Here is a 19,173-nt window from a genome sequence, read left to right on the forward strand (position 1 = left end):
AAGGTGGGGAGATCCCCACAGGAGACACAGGAATTATCTGTGAAATCCTGTTTATGGCAATACTCCACCTATGAGTTACTGACTGGGGTATTTGTGGAAACATATTCCAGTCGGCAGTCACTTGGTCTTGGATGAGAGATGCAGGCCTGGAAAAAAAAGATTGCAAAGCACTGCTGGAAACTAACTTTGTGAAGAAGGACTATCTGCAGGAAATAAATTTAAAGGCAATTGATTTTTTTTCTTTTAAACTCTTCAGTTGTAGGTGAAGGTGCTGATTAACCTGGCTGATCAGGGAGGGATGGTCACAATTTTGGTCACAGGTTTGATTAAAGAAGAATCTGAAATGGTTGTTTGGTGGCACAGAACTAGAGTATTGCTGAAAAATGACATTTTATCAAAGCTTTTCATTTTGCACTCATCTGGACAATTGCAAGGATACTAATGTCAGGAGAAACAACTGTTTGAGGAGAGTGCCGATTGGTTGGCAAGTGGATTCTGATTGGAGAATGCACCAGTTCATGATGACTGACAGTTAACTGCAAAGTATTATTCAAAAATTTAAACAAGGCAGCTTGATTCTGATTGGTCAAAACATTGCTCTGAGGAATAAACCAATGAAAGGCAATCACTTATTTTGTTTAGCTGAAACAGACATAATTTATGTATATATTCTTTCTGACTGCAAAGAACAGGGCCCTGTGTATTAATATATGTAGTTTCCGGTACACACATGTGTCACACTGCAAACCCAACTGACAATCTTAAATTGGTTATCAGCGTAATTTTTAGCACACTGAGGATTATTTTGAAAATGTTGTCCAATCACAGAATTACATCTAATGTTGGATACTGTGTTTTGAGTTTTGCAAGCACAGGAGCACAGGCTGGTTGGGTATGGTCTATACCTTGCCCATTATGAACAGCAGAAGGGGTATGGTGTTTGATATGATCCATCAGCCTTTGGGACCTATGCCCTACATACCTAGCATCATACTGGAACTTGAATTCATATAGCACATTACGCGTTTGTGTGATAGGCAAAATGTCTCTTTGGCTTGTCGGCAGTATCCTGCTAGTGTCGAATACCGCTTCCGTTGCTACTGCATAAAAGCAGCTTGAAACAGTGAGCTTCAGCTATTGCTCAAATTTTAGGAATACCTCGTCCTTCCAGGATAATTTGAGTTAGACTGGGCTCCTTTATGGTTGAAAGTGACAGCCTTAGACCTGTTCATGTGTATGCATGGTATCCAGCACAAAATGATCTGATCAGGATAGCCATTATCCTGCAGGATGGCTTTGATGCACCCGCTTAATTTGAGCACAGGATGGAGCCCATTGAGGCACGCTGATATGGATATAAATAAAGCAAACCTATCAAAATATGCAAGGGATAGGAGGTTGGTGACATTCCATCGAAGACACATTTCTGATGGAACCAGCAAAGATGGTTACATAAACTGGGAGAGAGCATGCGAGAGGAAACGCAAGGGATAAAGAGCAAAAGCAATGGTGGGCGAGTGAAAGGAAGGGAGGGGGAGAGAAAAAAGAAGGGAGGGAGAGAGAAGAAGGGAGGGAGAGAGAGGAAGGGAGGGAGAGAGAAAGGAAGGGAGGGAGAGAGAAAGGGAGGGAGAGAGAAAGGAAGGGAGGGAGAGAGAAAGGAAGGGAGAAAGAAAGGCAGGGTGGGGGTGGATATATGTGAGTGAGGGCAGGCAGGAGGGTGAGTGAGCTGGTAGGAGGGAGTGCAGGAGGTAATGTCAGGGGGGGCAGAAGGGCAGACGGGGGAGGAAGGGAGGGATGTGGATGGACAGGAGGGCGGTAGTCAGGGGCAAAACCATGAAGTGATTTAATCGTGTGGGAATTCCAAATTGAGAAGCTGGAAGCTATGCAAGTTAACAAGGAAAGGGGTGGTGACAAGTTGGATTTGAATAGGATAGAGGCTGCAGAGTTTTGGATGAAAATTTTATGGAGTATGGAACATGGAAGACCAGCCAAGAAAGCTTCAACATAATTGAAACTGTTGTAACAAAAGCCATTGATAAGGCGTTGAGGAGTACAAATAGGGTTGAATAGTGTTATAGAGATGGAAGTAGATTGACTTTGTGCTGAGAAGAATAAGAGGTCAGAGCAGAGCTTAGGGTTCAAATGGGCAACACGGTTGCACAATGGTTAGCACTGTTGCTTCACAGCGCAAGGGTCCCAGGTTCAATTCCCTGCTTGGATCACTGTCTGTGCGGAGTCTGCACATTCTCCCTGTTCCTGCGAGGGTTTCCTCCGGGTGCTCCAGTTTCCTCCCACAAGTCCCGAAAGATGTGCTGTTAGGTAATTTGGACTTTCTGAACTCTCCCTTTGTGTACCCGGAACAGGCGCCGGAATGTGGCGACTAGGGGCTTTTCACAGTAACTTCATTGCCATGTAAATGTGGGTCTACTTGTGACAACAAAGATTATTATGAAAAAGGATGCTGAGTTGTGATCGGAATGGTTTAGCTTAAGTGTGTGGCTGGTAATAAGGATGGAAATTGTGGCAAGGCGACAGATTTTGCCGAGGGGGGGGGGGGGGGGGGGGAGAACAAAAACAATAAAGGGAAGAGCTAACAATGGCAGTCCTGAGAGGCAGAAGTATAAAACCAAACGAGAGCCAAAAAACCCAATGTTATCCAGCATCCTGGTGTGGAATTGGATGGTCAGCAATTTAGTGGGAATGTTTTTCAAGTTTCAAGAAGTGGATATCATGAATAAAATGAGTTCAAAGAGTACAATGGGGGTGATGAGAGAGAAAATGGAGAAAGATCAAAGTTCGGGGCAAGGGATTCTGAGGGAGATATTTGACTTGATAGTTACAGGGAAGGAGAGAAGAAGCAGCAGCGGTACCAGAGTGAATGTTCTGGTTGAATGGGGCTGGTTTAGCACACTGGGCTAATTAGCTGGCTTGTAATGCAGAACAAGGCAGTAGCGCAGGTTCAATTCCCGTACCAGCCTCCCCAAACAGGCGCCGGAATGTGGCGACTAGGGACTTTTCACAGTAGCTTCATTGAAGCCTACTTCTGACAATAAGTGATTATTATTAGTATTAATGTTCTATCAATAAGAAGTTCATGAACCTGTCACACTTTTTGAGAGAGATAAGGGGACAGCTGGAAGAATAGAATGTTTAGTTGGTAGGGGAATAGAAAGCCAGGATTTATCTTGGTCCTCAGATCATCCTAAAGTATCGGTGGTTTTGGTAGAAGACTTCTAGTGCTTGATGAGGATGAATGGTTAACCAGTTGAGTGCCAGAGTTGGTCAAATCTGTTCTCCTTAGACTTCAGGAAATGAAGAATGGATGTATCTGGTCATTAAGACCAGGAAGGAAGACAATAAATGATTTGCTGGAGACCAGAAAATCAAAGGTGAAGCTGAAGGTGAAGTTTTTTAAAATAATAACAATAATCTTTTGTCACAAGTAGGTTTACATTAATGCTGCAATGAAATTACCATGAAAAGCCCCTAGTCGCCACATTCTGGCGTCTGTTCAGGTACACGCAAGGAGAATTCAGAATATCCAAATGGCCCAACAGCAGATCTTTCAGGACTTGTGGGAGGAAATCAGAGCAGCCGGAGGAAACCCATGCAGACACGGGGAGAACATGCAGACTCCGCAGACAGTGACCCAAGCCGGGAATCGAACCTGGGACCCTGGCGCTGTGAAGCAACAATTCTACCGTGCCGCCCATGTGCTATGTGAGATTGAGCAGACTGCAGCAGTATTGTGGTGAATGGAGGATCAGAGACGAGGCAGTTTTGAGTTTGAAACCACAATTCTATGACGTTTGGTTGAGGAGACGGATATGAAAAAGATTTTTCCAGAGGAAGACAAAGAAGGAAGTGGGATTGGAAGAAGATGTGCAAGTGAGGCATGCAAGAAAGTGGAGAGAGATTGTCTCGTGAACACTGTGGATGTACGAAAGTCAGAACAAGACGTGACTGAATATGGGTGGAAGGGTTTATTATGGAGGGAAATGTTTAATGAGGACACAAGGTCAGATCAAGGTGAATCATTAGATATTGGAAATGCCAATTCCTTATAGCAGAGATAGCCTGAAGTAAATTAAAATCTAATTTTGCAGGAAAATCAGAAGGAATTGAAATTTAAAGAACAGGGCATCTGCATCGGTCCTCTATCTGCTACTCAATTTTAACCCATTCCTTTTTCATGTTCGATTATGGTACACCTAAAACAATATATTCGTGCGAGAGGAAGACATTATAAGTTCCACTTGAACTTACTAGGCTGTTTAGGGAGTTATAGAGAAGTTTTCCAGAGATTTTCCAAAATTAGTCAGAGGTTTTATTTTTTTTATTTTCTGAGAGAGCACAATTGAGGGATGGAGAGGTGTATGGGGCTGCCCCAAGTACAAAGAACAAAGAAACGTACAGCACAGGAACAGGCCCTTCAGCCCTCGAAGCCTGCACCGACCAAGCTGCCCGTCTAAACTAAAATCTTCTACACTTCCGGAGTCCGTATCCCTCTATTCCCATCCTATTCATGTATTTGTCAAGATGCCCCTTAAACGTCACTATCGTCCCTGCTTCCACCACCTCTTCTGGCAGCAAGTTCTAGGTACCCACTACACTCGGTGGAAAAAAACTTGCCTCGTACATCTCCTCTAAACCTTGCCTCTCGCACCTTAAACCTATGCCCTCTAGTAATAGACCCCTCTACCTTGGGAAAAAGTCTCTGACTATCCACTCTGTCTATGCCCCTCATAATTTTGTAGACGTCTATCAGGTCGCCGCTCAACCTGCTTCGTTCCAGTGAGAACAAACCAAGTTTATTCAACCTCTTCTCATAGCTAATGCCCTCCATACCAGGCAACATCCTGGTAAATCTCTTCTGCACCCTCTCCAAAGCCTCCACAGCCTTCTGGTAGTGTGGTGACCAGAATTGAACACTATACTCCAAGTGTGGCCTAACTAAGGTTCTATACAGCTGCAACATGCCTTGCCAATTTTTATACTCAATGCCCCAGCCAATGAAGGCAAGCATGCTGTATGCCTTCTTAACTACCTTCTCCACCTGTGTTGCCCCTTTCAGTGACCTGTGGACCTGTACACGTAGATCTCTGACTGTCAATACTCGAGGGTTCTACCATTCACTGTATATTCCCTACCTGTATTAGACCTTCCAAAATGCATTACCTCACATTTGTCCGGATTAAACTCCATCTGACATCTCTCCGCCAAAGACTCCAAACAATCCCAATCCTGCTGTATCCTCTGACAGTCCTCATCGCTAACCGCAGTTCCACCAACATTTGTGTCGTCCGCAAACTTACTAATCAGACAGTTACATTTTCCTCAATCATTTATATATACTACAAACAGCAACGGTCCCAGCACTGAACCATGCGGAAAACCACTAGTCACAGCCCTCCAATCAGAAAAGCACCCTTCCATTGCTACTCTCTGCCTTCTATGACCTAGCCAGTTCTGTATCCATCTTGCCAGCTCACCTCTGATCCCGTGTGACTTCACCTTTTGTACCAGTCTGCCATGAGGGACCTTGTCAAAGGCCTTACTGAGGTCCATATAGACAACATCCACTGCATTAGTCATCTTTGTGACCTCCTCGAAAAACTCTATCAAGTTAGTATGGATGAAGTGAGCTTGATGGGCCTGATTCTCCCATTATTCTTGTTCACTTAATAATCTTTAGCTACTACATGGAGCAAGTTTGCACCATTTAATTGCTCAGTTTAATTTTAGATGACCGGAGGGGTCATCGTATACCACTGCCCTAGATTTTGCACCAGTCCAATGTGTTTACTTGTAAAATTAATATTTAACAAGTGTATATGCAATGGCTTCCCCTCATTTTACTAAAAAAAAGGTTTCCCTTTGTAATTGTACCAAATTATTTGACTAGTTTTAGGGTTTTTGCAATTCGCTATCATATACAATATAACAAAGAAAATCTTACAAAAAAAAAGTCATCCACAGTGTCTCCCCAAATGACGAACTGTATTAACTCCAGTCCAGAGAGCTTACGTGTAGCTTCATAAGCACCAAAACTTAAGGCTCCAAAACATACAGACGGTGCTGCTGAAAGTAATTATGTAATTATGTAAAGCAGGATAATCAATCAACACAAGGCACTTGAAAGCTTCCCCCATTTAACCTCAGGGCCAACTCACTAGTTAGGGTATTGTTGAAAAAAGACATTTTGATGAAGCTTTTCATCTTGAACTGATCAGGTCAATTGCAATACACCAATGTCAAGGGAAACAATTTTATATGGTATAAGAGTGTGCTGATTTGTTGGCAAGTGGGTTCTGATTAGTAGAGGCATTGCCATGGAGAATGCACCAGTTAATGGCAACTAACAATTAATTTCGAAGCAGGTTTTGAAATTTAAACTGGGCAGCTTGACTCTGATTGGTCAAGACATTGCCCCGAGTGATGAACCAGCAAACAGCTATCAGTTATATTGTTTAGCTGAAATAGGTGCAATGTTCTTTCTGTCTGTGCTAGCGCCACATAGCACTTGTTATCCTGGATGCATTCGAAACATGAAGAATGGAATTTCAGTTGGAATCTTCCATTTTTACATTTTCTTTCCAAATCCCCCTCCCCCTTACAGGGTCACCTGTGAGAGTGCTGACTCTTGTTCTGCTGCTTGTTAACAGCACTACCGTAGCACAGTGGACAGCACTATTGCTTCACAGCGCCAGGGTCCCAGGTTCGATTCCCGGCTTGGATCACTGTCTGTGCGGAGTCTGCACATTCTCCCTGTGTCTGTGTGGGTTCCTCCGGATGCTCCAGTCTCCTCCCACAAGTCCCAAAAGACGTGCTGTTAGGTAATTTGGACATTCTGAATGCTCCCTCCGTGTACCCGAACAGGTACCGGAATGTGGCGACTAGGGACTTTTCACAGTAATTTCATTGCAGTGTTAATTTAAACCTACTGTGGCAATAAAGATTATATTATTATGCTACCGTACCTTTAAACCATTATTAGCACCTTCTTTAGTCTTTAACACTCCCATTGACACTCCCTCGAGTCCATGGCCGGGATTCTCCCCTACCCGGCGGGGCGGGGGGTCCCGGTGGGAGGGAGTGGCGTGAACCACTCCGGCGTCGGGCCGCCCCAAAGGTGTGGATTTCTCCGCACCTTTAGAGGCCAAGCCCTCACCTTGAGGGGCTAGGCCCGCGCCAGAGTGGTTGGCGCACCGTCGGCCGGCGGGAAAGGCCTTTGGCGCCACGCCAGTCGGGGCCGAAGGGACTCCGCCGGTCGGCAGAAGTCCGCGCATGTGCGGGGGCGTCAGCGGCTGCTGACGTCATTCCCGCGCATGCGCATGCGCGGGGGGGTGGGAGTTCAGTTCCGCATCGGCCATCGCGGAGGCTATGGCCGAAGCGGAAGCAAAAGAGTGCCCCCACGGCACAGGCCCGCCTGCGAATCGGTGGGCCCCGATCGCGGGCCAGACCACCGTGGGGGCACTCCGTGGGGCCAGATCGCCCCATGCCCCCCCCCCCAGGACCCCAGAGCCCGCCCGCACCGCTAGTCCCGCCCGTAAGGTAGGTGGTTTGATTCACGCCAGCGGGACTGGCATGACCGCAGCGGGACTTCGGCCCATCGCGGGCCGGAGAATCGCCTGGGGGGCCCGCCGACTGGCGCGCCGCGATTCCTGCCCCCGCCGAACTTTCGGTGCCGGAGAATTCGCCGGCCGGCGGGGGCGGGATTCACGCCGCCCCCCGGCGATTTCTCCAACCCGGCGGGGGGTCGGAGAATCCCGCCCCATGACATTTTTTATCAATCTTTCCTTGGGCTCCCAACTATCCCTGAACATCTACTCTACTCCACTTTCTCCACATCATTCTCCAACTATATAATCCATCACATTTCTACCCCTCCTCAGCTCATAAGTGATATGGACTCAAAATGTTAGCTCTGTTTCTCTATTCACTGATGCTGCCAGTCCTAAGATTCTTTCCAGCACTTTTTCTTTTTATTCCACAAGTGAACAAGTCACTTTCCTGCATGGCACTTTACTGGAATGAATCAAGAATGCCCAGCATATCTAGATTCTAAATCAAAGCACATAGTGAGGTTTTAAAAAATAGTACTGAGGCTACTGATTGTTTACCATTTCTTCTCAAATATTCATCATCCTCAAATGTTGGACCTTTACATACATTTAGGAATAATGCAGTATTATGAGGCACGTTTGCAGTAAACTTTACTACCACTCACTGTCGGCTAGTGCAAGTATCAAAAACACAATGTTAACAAATCCTAATGGGATTCTTATGGCAGGATTAGAGCGCTACTATTTAAAGATTGCCTTTGAAACACTAATCTTAATAGGACCTACAAGCACTACCTGTTTAAAAATTGATTGAACTATTTTGGTCAGTCTTTTTATAGAATGCGACTGTCCAACAAAATACATTATTAACTCTCCAATACTCATTACTCACCTGGGAAATGATGCATGCTCTTCCCTTACAGTAAAAGCCATACACTGTTTGGACTGTGTAAAAGTTCTGATTGAATAACGCTTATCCTGAAAAGCCAGTTTTACATCATTGTAGTTGTTCTGCAACATAGGACAGTGCAGGACTTAAGAGAATTTACATAACTGCTGAACTATAAAAATGTCTTCATTTAGGCACAGCATGCATGTTTTACACAATCTGATAACTTCAAAATTGACATGCGTCCAAAACTGCAGACGTTAGCAACTGACTGACAAAACAAACTACATTCTCCTGCGTTTCCATCTGACTGCAGATCACTCAGGATAGACAACAGGATACAGATTCCAATCAGCCAGGCATTTTGGTCAGAGTATTTCTGTCAGCATTTGGTCTTTACAGCTGTTTCCAAGAGTTACTTATGCATAAATGCAAATATCATAGAATTAAACAGCAGTAAACATTTCCAAGCCAATAAAGAAGATAATAAATCATTATCAACTGTCAAAGTCTTTAAGGTAACGGAATGGAAGATAGTACATTCTGGATTCAAGTGGTCTAAGGCCTCTTAGCATACAGAACGAAAGCACTGTGACTGACAGAACAACAGTTTGGTTTCCCCTTGAGACACAATATCGTTTTATCACTAATTCTAGATGCTTGGCATTGCACCTGCTACGGTTAGTAACTGAGCACTAGCTATATTGTGCTCAGATTTCACTGTGCCACGATTAGTGCTGATGTAATGTTATTTATTAAAGTCTTTGGGATTATTTTGCACAATGAGCTCTTTTGTTAGGTCTGCCAGTCTATCTAAATGCCTTACGTTATCGATGAATGAATATAGTATATGAGCACTGGACCCAAAAAAATGTAACCACCAGCTGTTTACAACTACAAATGGATCAAAATGGTATGTGCATGTTAGAAGCCTGCAGTACTTAACTCAGGAATTCTTCAGATAACCACTTCAACAAGCACTTATCCAAGCTTCTCAAGATAGGAAGTATAGTGTATTTCTTCATCACCTTAATTTAACAGTTATGGGGAAATTAACCCTTTCAGCACTAGTGCAGAAAACCACGATTTAGTCAAAATTTAAATTGCAACACAAAGTCTTGCCTTCGATCTTTGCTGTGCTGACTTGTCAGTGGGCTGGTTTAGCACAGGGCTAAAGAGCTGGCTTTTAAAGCAGACCAAGGCAGGCCAGCAGCACGGCTCAATTCTCATACCAGCCTCCCTGAACAGGCGCCGGAATGTGGTGACTTTTCACAGTAACTTCATCTGAAGCCTACTTGTGACAATAAGCGATTTTCATTTCATTTTCATTTTTCAACATTGATGATTACGTCGTATTGAATTTCAAGCTCTAAAAGCTACACAAAGGCCGAATGATAGTGTGACACTCCATAGACAGTTAACTCTGCCTCAATATTCTTTAAAAGTCAAAATTTACTTACAATAAAAAGAGATTTGCATTTCTCAGCACTTTTCACAAATTCAAGGCATCCCACAGTATTTTACAGTAAATGAAGTATTTTTCAAGTGTTTTTTTACTATTTTTTCATGGGATGTGTCAGTGGCAAGGCCTTGCTCTCTTGATAAATGCAGATCCATACAATGCACTACCTCAGTTTGTCTGGCATTCATATTTTTTCCATCTCCTCACCGAAGTATTTCAGTATTCTCTAAACCAGAATACATTTCTCCAACTTCAATAAACTCCAACATATCCAAACTTCTGATGCCCATATACTATCCAGCAGCATCAAGTCCCCACGCTATCCTGCCTACAATGACCTTCAGTCCCCCAGCACCTCAAATTTATAATCTTCATTTTAGTGGTTAAGTTCCTCATGACCCAAATCTCCTGATCTCTCAAACCTCCTTCAGCCCTGCACCAATCCCTGAAGCTCTCTGTGGTGCTTTGAGACAATACCAGGTAGACGGTAGTAACGAAAGACAAAGTGTTTATTGGCAACTAACAAGGGTAACTCATATACATGCACAGAGTGTCTGTACAGGTATTAACACTCAGGCTCCCGGGTTCACTCTGACCAGAACCCCACTCCCCATGCTTTTCCTATGACTCCTTTTCCCTCATGGACCGGGGTTTGCGTGCTCCAGCACAATAGGACCCGAGCCAATCACATGGACCACGAGAGCACGCCCCTTACAGGGGTCGCGCTACCAGACTCTCCATCGCTACTCCAAGCTCCTGTGCATTCCCTCCTCCATTTGTCTCACCATTGGCTACCAGCTCATCAGTCACAAGGGACTCACACTCTGTAATTCCCTTCCCATATAATTTTACCCGTCAGCTTTAAGAGCTTCCTTAAAACCCACCTCTGGTCACTCGCTCGTAATTTCTCCTTGTTTAGCTCAGCATCCTTGGCCCACTATGAGCACCTGGAGACATTTTTTCCTTATATTTCTTAAATGGTTAGAGATTGAGAAGTATTGATGTCCAAAGGGACCTGGATGTCCTTGTTCATGAGTCAATGTGCAGTAAGCAATTAGGAAGGCAAATGATATGTTGGCCTTTATTGCAAGATGATTTAAAGGTATCTTGCTACAATAATATAATATAGAGTCTTGGTGAAACCACAGTTGTGTATAGTTTTTGTCTCCTTACCCAAGGAAGGATATACTTGGAAGGTTGGTGGGATTATTTTATGAGGACAGATTGAGGAGACCGGGCCTGTATTCGAAGAATGAGAGGTGATCTCATTGAAACATACAAAATTGTCTCAGGGCTCGACAGGGAAGATACAGGAAGGATGTTTGCCCTAGCTGGGTGACCTAGAGCCAGGGGACACAGTCTCAGATTAAGGGGATAGTTCAAGTAGGACTATGATGCAGAGGAATTTCTTCAGTTGGGAGGGTGATGAATCTTTAGAATTCTCTACCCTAGAGGACTGTGGGAGCTCAGGTTGGAATGGCCATTCGCTGGTGGCGGGATTCTCTGGTCCTGTTGGCAGCCTACAGTGGCATAGGGCAGCTTCAATGGGAAGTCCTATTGACAGAGGCAGAAGAGAAACTCCCACTTCTACGAATGGCACACCATCTCCCATCACCGAGGAACATGTTGCTGGGAGACTGGAGAATCCAACCCCCAGTGTAGAAATGTGAACTGTAGTGGTTGTAAAAAGGTGAAAACCTTCCAATCCATCACTTATTCATTTCAAATGGAGACTCATTGAACAGCTTACCCAGCCTTAGACATGCATAACTCAACTTACAAAAGTGGACTACAAATTATAAATAGCAAAGCACTTTTCAGACTGCCAAAATGCATTTGCTCATTGCACCAGACACTTTAATTCACTGGATTTCAAATTCCAAGTACTGTACTTTGTTATCTTGATAAATGCAGATCCATACAAGTCACTACTCCACACACAGCATTTTAACTATCAGTACTGGATTTTCCTCTTCATGCACAGCAACAGTGAATGTGCTCATATCACAGAAAGCTTTCACACACTTCCTGAGGTTTGTCTAATACCTCGTTATGCCAGAGAAGTGCAATAAGTCAGTCACTGATCAGTTCTTAAGATTTGTCTCAAATAGCAGGCTTGCACCTTAATCAGTTACTGGCTCACTGACATCCTTAAAATGGAATCCAACAGCTACAGGTCAACAAACAGATCTCGTTTTCGAGGACTGATGTCAGCTGACAACGTACGCATGACAGAGTACGCAGATAGATGTGGAACCTGTGGTTCAACAAATCACACGGATAAATCTCCAAATTTAGCAAAATCAATTCTGACAAGATGGAAATGTGTTTAATTCCAATTGAGAGGATTCTCCGATGCTGTGTGAGAGGGGTAACAGTGTAGTGGACAAATCGTCATTTTACAACACTGCTGTTTGGTTCATTAAGTCAGTACCTCTGAATTGAGTTCAAAGCAATTCCCTCAGCCTGCTGACTCCTGGGTCACCAAAGTATTTGTTAATTCACTAAGAAGGCAAATGAAATGGAATGCAGCAAAGGTAACAGTAACATATATATGGAAAAGAACCAGCTGGATGATCGGCAGCAATAATTATATTCCCTTTCCGCTTTAGACTTCTCTGAGCTAACATAACGGATAGTTTCTCATCGTGTCTAATTAGAATCTTGAATAAAGAAATGTTGCATATCTCAAAATAGAAGCAATGTGGTCAGAAGACATCCAAGACACAAAAGCCTGCGCTTCAAATGCCATACACAAGACCGGTGACTACCTCCCTGGGTTCATAATGACCTTATCACCAGTAAAGTTTAGTATGAGTTGAGGTCTAGCCTGACGATCAAGATTCCAACTTTGATATCTCACAGAGCTGTTAACTCAGAAAAACAGAGCAGCCACTACCGTCCAGGAACGTCTTTGTCAATCACTAGGACAAAGACCCTGCTAAGCAACAAGATGGAATACAAAAACAACTGCATAACGTTCAAAGTTGCACTCAACAGTAATTCATGACATCACAGACACGTATGACAAAATGATAACCTATTTGTAAAGTCTATGAGAAATAAATGAAAGCATAAGATTCTACAGTTCTATCAGTTTCTCAAAGGGGTAGCCATTTAACTTGTTACCTACAATGAAAAACACTCCTTTGCATATAAATACTGTATTCCATCATCAAACTGTATTACTTTATTTGGAATTAAACAAAACCGTATAGACATTTCCTTTGACTTTGCTTGTGGTTGTGATCATGAAGCCAGAAAGGAATAACATTATTTTACTAGAGGCAAACAATTCTAAAATTCAAGTTTTTACTTGCATACAGTCATGAATATTTTGACAAAACCTTAATTACATACAAAAGGCCTGTATCTGTAATCAATTTCAGGACTCAATAAAAGAGCTACAAATTAACATCAGGGTTTTGTACCTCCAACCGTATGTCAATATGAATTTCAATTTGTTACCAGGATACTAAGGGATGACAGAAATTTCAATACCTCGCTATCTTTGGATCATTATGAATATGTATTTAAATTCACACTGGAGCTAATTAAATGCAAAGACTTCAAATATTCGGGACATTCAGTCTTGAGAGGAATGAGAGACATAACAGATTTCTCCATCAATGCAGCCAAAGCAATTGAGCACTTTTCTCCCCACCAGGATATCATGAGAGTCCCGGAAACTGCCCATAGCTCAAACTAACTTCACTCTGTGAAAATCATTAATTCCTGGTTTAATTATTGTGGTAGTCGGTATTAGGGGTTTTACGGTACCCAGGTTGATGCTGTAAGATCATTGATGTGGGTGGTACCGGAGACAGCAATATCATTCGTGAAGCCTGCCTGCTGGTTCCGCCCAGTAAGGCGGAGTATAAGAGCCTGTGTCTCCCTAGCAGCTGCATTCTGTACCTGCGCTGCTGGGGGTAACATCTAGTCCAATAAAGCCTTCAATTGTCTTCCAATCTCGCTTCTGGAGTTATTGATCGAGCATCAATTTATTGGACCAGATTTTAAAGAATGGAGCTCCGAATCAAGCCAGAGTATCTGCAACTCAGACCCCAAGTGGCAAACTCAGCGGCAACCTTCAAACACTGGCTGGCGTGCTTCAAAGTGTACCTCAGGACGGCCACGACTGAACCTACGGAGGACTAGAAACTGCAAGTTCTCCACTCAAGGGTGAGCCCAGAGATCTACACCCTCATCGAGGGTGCCTTGGTGACCCTAGACCAGTCTCGGCCCCGAACGCTCTCGACCTCGATGACGACCGTGCTCATCAATGGGCACGAAACATCCTGCCTGATCGACTCCGGGAGCACAGAGAGCTTCATACACCCCAACACGGTAAGGCGCTGTTCTCTTCCCATCCACCCAGTTATTCAAAAAATCTCTCTGGCTTCCGGGTCTCACTCTGTAGAGATCGAAGAGTTCTGCATAGCGAACCTCACGGTCCAGGGAAGGGAATTAAAAAAATTCCGACTCTACGTCCTTCCTCACCTCTGCGCTGCCACGCTCCTAGGGTTAGATTTACAATGTAACCTCCAGAGTTTAACTTTTAAATTCAGCGGACCTATACCCCCCCTCACTGTCTGCAGCCTTGCGACCCTCAAGGTCGATCTGCCTTCCCCTTTTGCGAACCTCACCCCGGATTGCAAACCCGTCGCCACCAGGAGCAGACGGTACAGTGCCCAGGACCGGACCTTCATTAGGTCGGAAGTCCAGCTGTTACTGAAGGAAGGTATTATTAAAGACCGGGGAGAAGCATAGAATGGTCATCAATTATAGTCAGACCATCAACAGGTAAACGCAGCTTGACGCGTACCCTCTCCCCCGCATATCTGATCTGGTCAATCAGATTTCACAATACAAGGTCCTTTCCACGGTGGATCTAAAATCTGCCTACCACCAGCTCCCCATCCACCCGAGCGACCGCAAATACACTGCATTCAAAGCAGATGGGCGGCTCTACCACTTCCTAAGGCTTCCCTTCGGTGTCATAAATGGAGTCTCGGTCTTCCAACGTGAGATGGGCCAGATGGTTGACCGGTACGGTTTGCAGGCCACGTTTCCGTACCTCGATAACGTCACCATCTGTGGCCACGACCAGCAGGACCATGGCACCAACCTCCGAAAATTCCTCCATACCGCAAAAATCCTTAATCTAACCTTCAAGGACAAATGAGTGTTCAGCACCGACCGTCTAGCCATCCTCGGCTACGTAGTGCATGATGGAGTTATAGGCCCAGATCTCGAATGCATGCGCCCCCTCATGGAGTTTCCCCTCCCCCACTGCTCTAAGGACTGAAACGCTGCCTGGGATTTTTTTCATATTATGCCCAGTGGGTCCCCAACTATGTGGACAATGCCCGCCCACTAATTCAATCCATGGTTTTTCCCGTCGGCAGAGGCCCGCCAGGCCTTCAGCCGCATCAAAGTGGACATTGCAAAGGCCACGATGCACGCAATCAATTAATCCCGTTCCTTCCAAGTCGAGAGCGAAGCGTCCGACGTAGTTCTGGCGGCCACCCTCAACCAAGCGGGCAGACCTGTGGCCTTCTTCTCACGTACCCGCCATGCTTCAGAAATCCGCCATTCCTCAGTTGAAAAGGAGACCCAGGCCATAGTAGAAGCTGTGCGGCACTGGAGGCATTACCTGGCCGGCAGGAGATTCACTCTCCTCACTGACCAACGGTCGGTTGCTTTTATGTTCGATAATGCACAGCGGGGCAAGATAAAGAATGATAAGATCTTACGGTGGAGGATCGAGTCCTCCACCTACAACTATGAAATCTTGTATCGTCCCAGGAAGCTAAACGAGCCTCCTGATGCCCTATCCCGCGGCACATGTGCCAACGCACAAGTGGACCGACTCCGGGCCCTCCACGAGGAACTCTGCCACCCGGGGGTCACTTGCTTCTTCCATTTCATTAAGACCCGCAACCTGCCCTACTCCATCGAGGAGGTCAGGACCACCACCAGGAACTGCCAAATCTGCGCGGAGTGCAAGCTGCACTTCTACAGGCCAGAGAAAGTGCACCCGATAAAGGATTCCTGTCCCTTTGAACGCCTCAGTATGGACTTAAAAGGGCCCCTCCACTCCACCGACCGCAACACAGTCCAAAGATGTGCAGGTTAGGTGGATTGGCCACGCTAAATTGCCCTTAAGTGTCCAAAATTGCCCTTAGTGTTGTGTGGGGTTACAGGGATAGGGTGGAGGTGTTGACCTTGGGTAGGGTGCTCTTTCCAAGAGCCGGTGCAGACTTGATGGGCCGAATGGTCTCCTTCTGCACTGTAAATTCTATGATAATCTTACGTACTTCCTGAATGTGATTGACGAGTACTCCCGGTTCCCATTCGCCATCCCCTGCCCCGACATGACCGCAGCCACCGTCATAAAAGCCCTCCACAGTATCTTTACACTGTTCGGTTTCCCCGCTTACACATACAGCGATAGGGGGTCCTCCTTTATGAGCGACGAACTGCGTCAATTCCTGCTCAGCAAGGGCATGGTCTCGAGCAGAACGACCTGTTCCAACCCCCGGGGAAACGGACAGGTAGAGAGGGAGAACGGAACGGTCTGGAAGACCGTCCTACTGGCCCTACGGTCCAACAATCTCCCAGTCTCCCGCTGGCAGGATGTCCTCCCGGATGCTCTCCACTCCATCTGATCACTGCTATGTACCACGACCAACCAGGAACCTCACGAACGTCTCCTTGTCTTCCCTAGGAAGACCTCCTCCGGGACCTCGCTCCCAACTTGGCTGGCAGCTCCTTGACCCATCCTGCTCCGCAAACACGTGCAAGCGCATAAGTCGGACCCATTGGTCGAGAGGGTCCACCTCCTTCACGCTAACCCTCAATACGCCTACGTGGCGTACCCCGACGGCCGACTGGATACGGTCTCCCTATGGGACCTGGCGCCCGCTGGGTCCCCACCCACACCGCCACCACCGACCCCACCCTCCCTCCCACTGGCGCACCCCACAGCCGCCTCCTTCCCAGGTGGATCGGTTCTCTCACTGGTCCCATCTGGGGGTGATGAAGCTGCCGAAGAAGCCGAAGCCACACTCCCAGAGCCACGGATGCCCGAGCCGGCGCCTGCATCACCGCCGAAACTGCGACGATCGCAGAGGATGACCAGGGCCCCCGACCGACTAATTGCTTCATTTTGAACGTAAATAAATACTGTAAATAGTTGCGACATGTAACGAGGCAAAACACTGTACTAATGTATACCAGGTACCATTATAACCTCAACCTCTACCACTGTATAACGCGAGACCACCTCCGCCGGACTCTTTTTTTAAAAACTGGGTGAATGTGGTAGTCAATTTTAGGGGTATTACGGTACCCAGGTTGACGCTGTAAGACCATTTGTGTGGAAGGTACCTGAGACAGCAATATCATTGGTGAAGTCGGCCTGCTGGTTCCACCCAGTAAGGAGGAGTATAAGAGCCTGTGTCTCCCTAGCAGCTGCATTCTGTACCTGCGCTGCTGGGGGAAACATCTAGTCCAATAAAGCCTTCAGTTGTCTTCCAATCTCGCTTCTGGAGTTATTGATCGAGCATCAATTTCATAGAATTTATCATAGAATTTACAGTGCAGAAGGAGGCCATTCGGCCCATCGAGTCTGCACCGGCTCTTGGAAAGAGCACCCTACCCAAGGTCAACACCTCCACACCTTATCCCCATAACCCAGTAACTCCACCCAACACTAAGGGCAATTTTGGACACTAAGGGCAATTTATCATGGCCAATCCACCTAATTAAATGGTTTCAACAAAGACAAGGAAGACGACATGATGAGACAGTAATGAATACAAAATTGTAGAGGTTTTAACTGCTGATTGAGATTTTCTAAGGCCTTGTCTAAAAATGTGTATTGTGGTGATGATTTGGCATAGCCTACTGGAGTACAAACATACAATTTCACATTAATCCTCTGATTACCAAGATCATTATTGATGGGGAAGTCCATATAGTACATTTGATTCAACAGTTTCTTGAAAGATTAGAGATTTTGGTCTCGATATTAATGACCACATGATGAATCAGAGAATGCAGTTAAATGCTTTAATATGGGGAGACTATCCCTCAGAGGCTGCGCATGTGCCCAGTGCTTTTATTGCGGTGGACATTGAGGTGGTTGAGTGTTCAGGCATGGGGAGAATTATGGAGGTATACCTTCCGAGCTCTGGGGCATCATTCGTGGAGGGGGGGGTCATATGGTTTAAATGGTTTCAACATAAGACAAGGAAGAAGGCAAGATACTCTTGAGGTGAGACCGGAGTGAGCTCAGGGGGCTCCACCGTCACCTGGTGCCGCCAATCCTGGAGGCCCACTCTCATCTGAACCAGAGTCTCAATGACCTCAACCATGGAGCACCGAGACTGCGTCACATCCCTCAGCGAGTGAGTCATGTCCCTCACTGCCTCGGTCATGTCCCTTTGGGATTGTGCTACATGCCCCTGTGACTGGTCCAGGCCAGTCAGCACCCGGCCAATGCTCTCTCAATGTCCTCACCCATGACCATCTGTAAATGGGTCAAGCTCTGGAGCGGCGCAGCAATGTCCATGGGGGCACCGTACATGGCTGCCTGAGACTGGTCTCCCCTGTCCTGAGTCTCAGCATCAACTGCCCAAAGCCTTGGAGATCTTGACTCACGGTTGCGACTTTTGATCCAAGGTTTCCACCGTGGACGCCACCCATTCAGTGTTGGCCTGGGTACCATGCACTGTCGACACCATCTCCTGCACCCAAATGTGGTTCGACTCCTCCAGATGCACTTGCAGACACTGGAAAGTTGCCGATACCCCGAGTCCCGAAAGACGTGCTTGTTAGGTGAATTGGACATTCTGAATTCTCCCTCAGTGTACCCAAACAGGCGCCGTAGTGTGGAGACGAGCGGATTTTCAGTCACTTCATTGCAGTGTAATGTAAGCCTACTTGTGACACTAAAAGATTATCTTGTAAATCCTGGCTGTATGTCTGCATCTCCGCCAGTGAAGGAATCATGGGCAGGATTCTGTGATCCTGAGGCTAAGCGTTGACGCCGTCGCGTTTCTCGATGGTGTCAACACGGCCTCAGGATCAACAATTCTGGCCCCTACAGGGGGCCAGCACGGCAGTGGAGTGGTTCACGCTGCTCCAGCTGCTGATCCTAGTGTGAACTGGGTGCCGCGGGATCCGCGCATGTGCAGTGGCACCGGCGCCAACGTGCGCACGCGCAGTGGCTTCCTTCAACACGCCGGCCC

General features: G+C 46.1%; 1 protein-coding gene across 11 annotated transcripts in view; it reads right to left on the reverse strand.

Moving 5' to 3' along the window:
• Positions 1–19,173, reverse strand: part of pak5 (p21 protein (Cdc42/Rac)-activated kinase 5) — a 458,196-nt gene that overhangs the window by 296,277 nt on the left and 142,746 nt on the right. For 2 of the 11 annotated variants that reach the window (XM_072506298.1, XM_072506276.1), the window contains exon 1: positions 8,458–8,731. The exons of 7 other annotated variants lie outside the window; for them this stretch is intronic. Coding sequence is in view for 2 of the 4 variants with exons in the window: in XM_072506258.1 (XP_072362359.1) it covers positions 8,458–8,473 (16 nt within the window). In the remaining 2 variants the exon portion in view is untranslated. Of the gene's footprint in view, positions 1–8,457; positions 8,733–19,173 lie in introns of those variants that run through there. 2 more of the 11 variants (XM_072506258.1, XM_072506249.1) reach the window with 2 other exon arrangements.

This window comes from Scyliorhinus torazame, chromosome 1 (genome assembly GCF_047496885.1).
Source record: "Scyliorhinus torazame isolate Kashiwa2021f chromosome 1, sScyTor2.1, whole genome shotgun sequence".
NCBI lineage: Eukaryota > Metazoa > Chordata > Chondrichthyes > Carcharhiniformes > Scyliorhinidae > Scyliorhinus > Scyliorhinus torazame.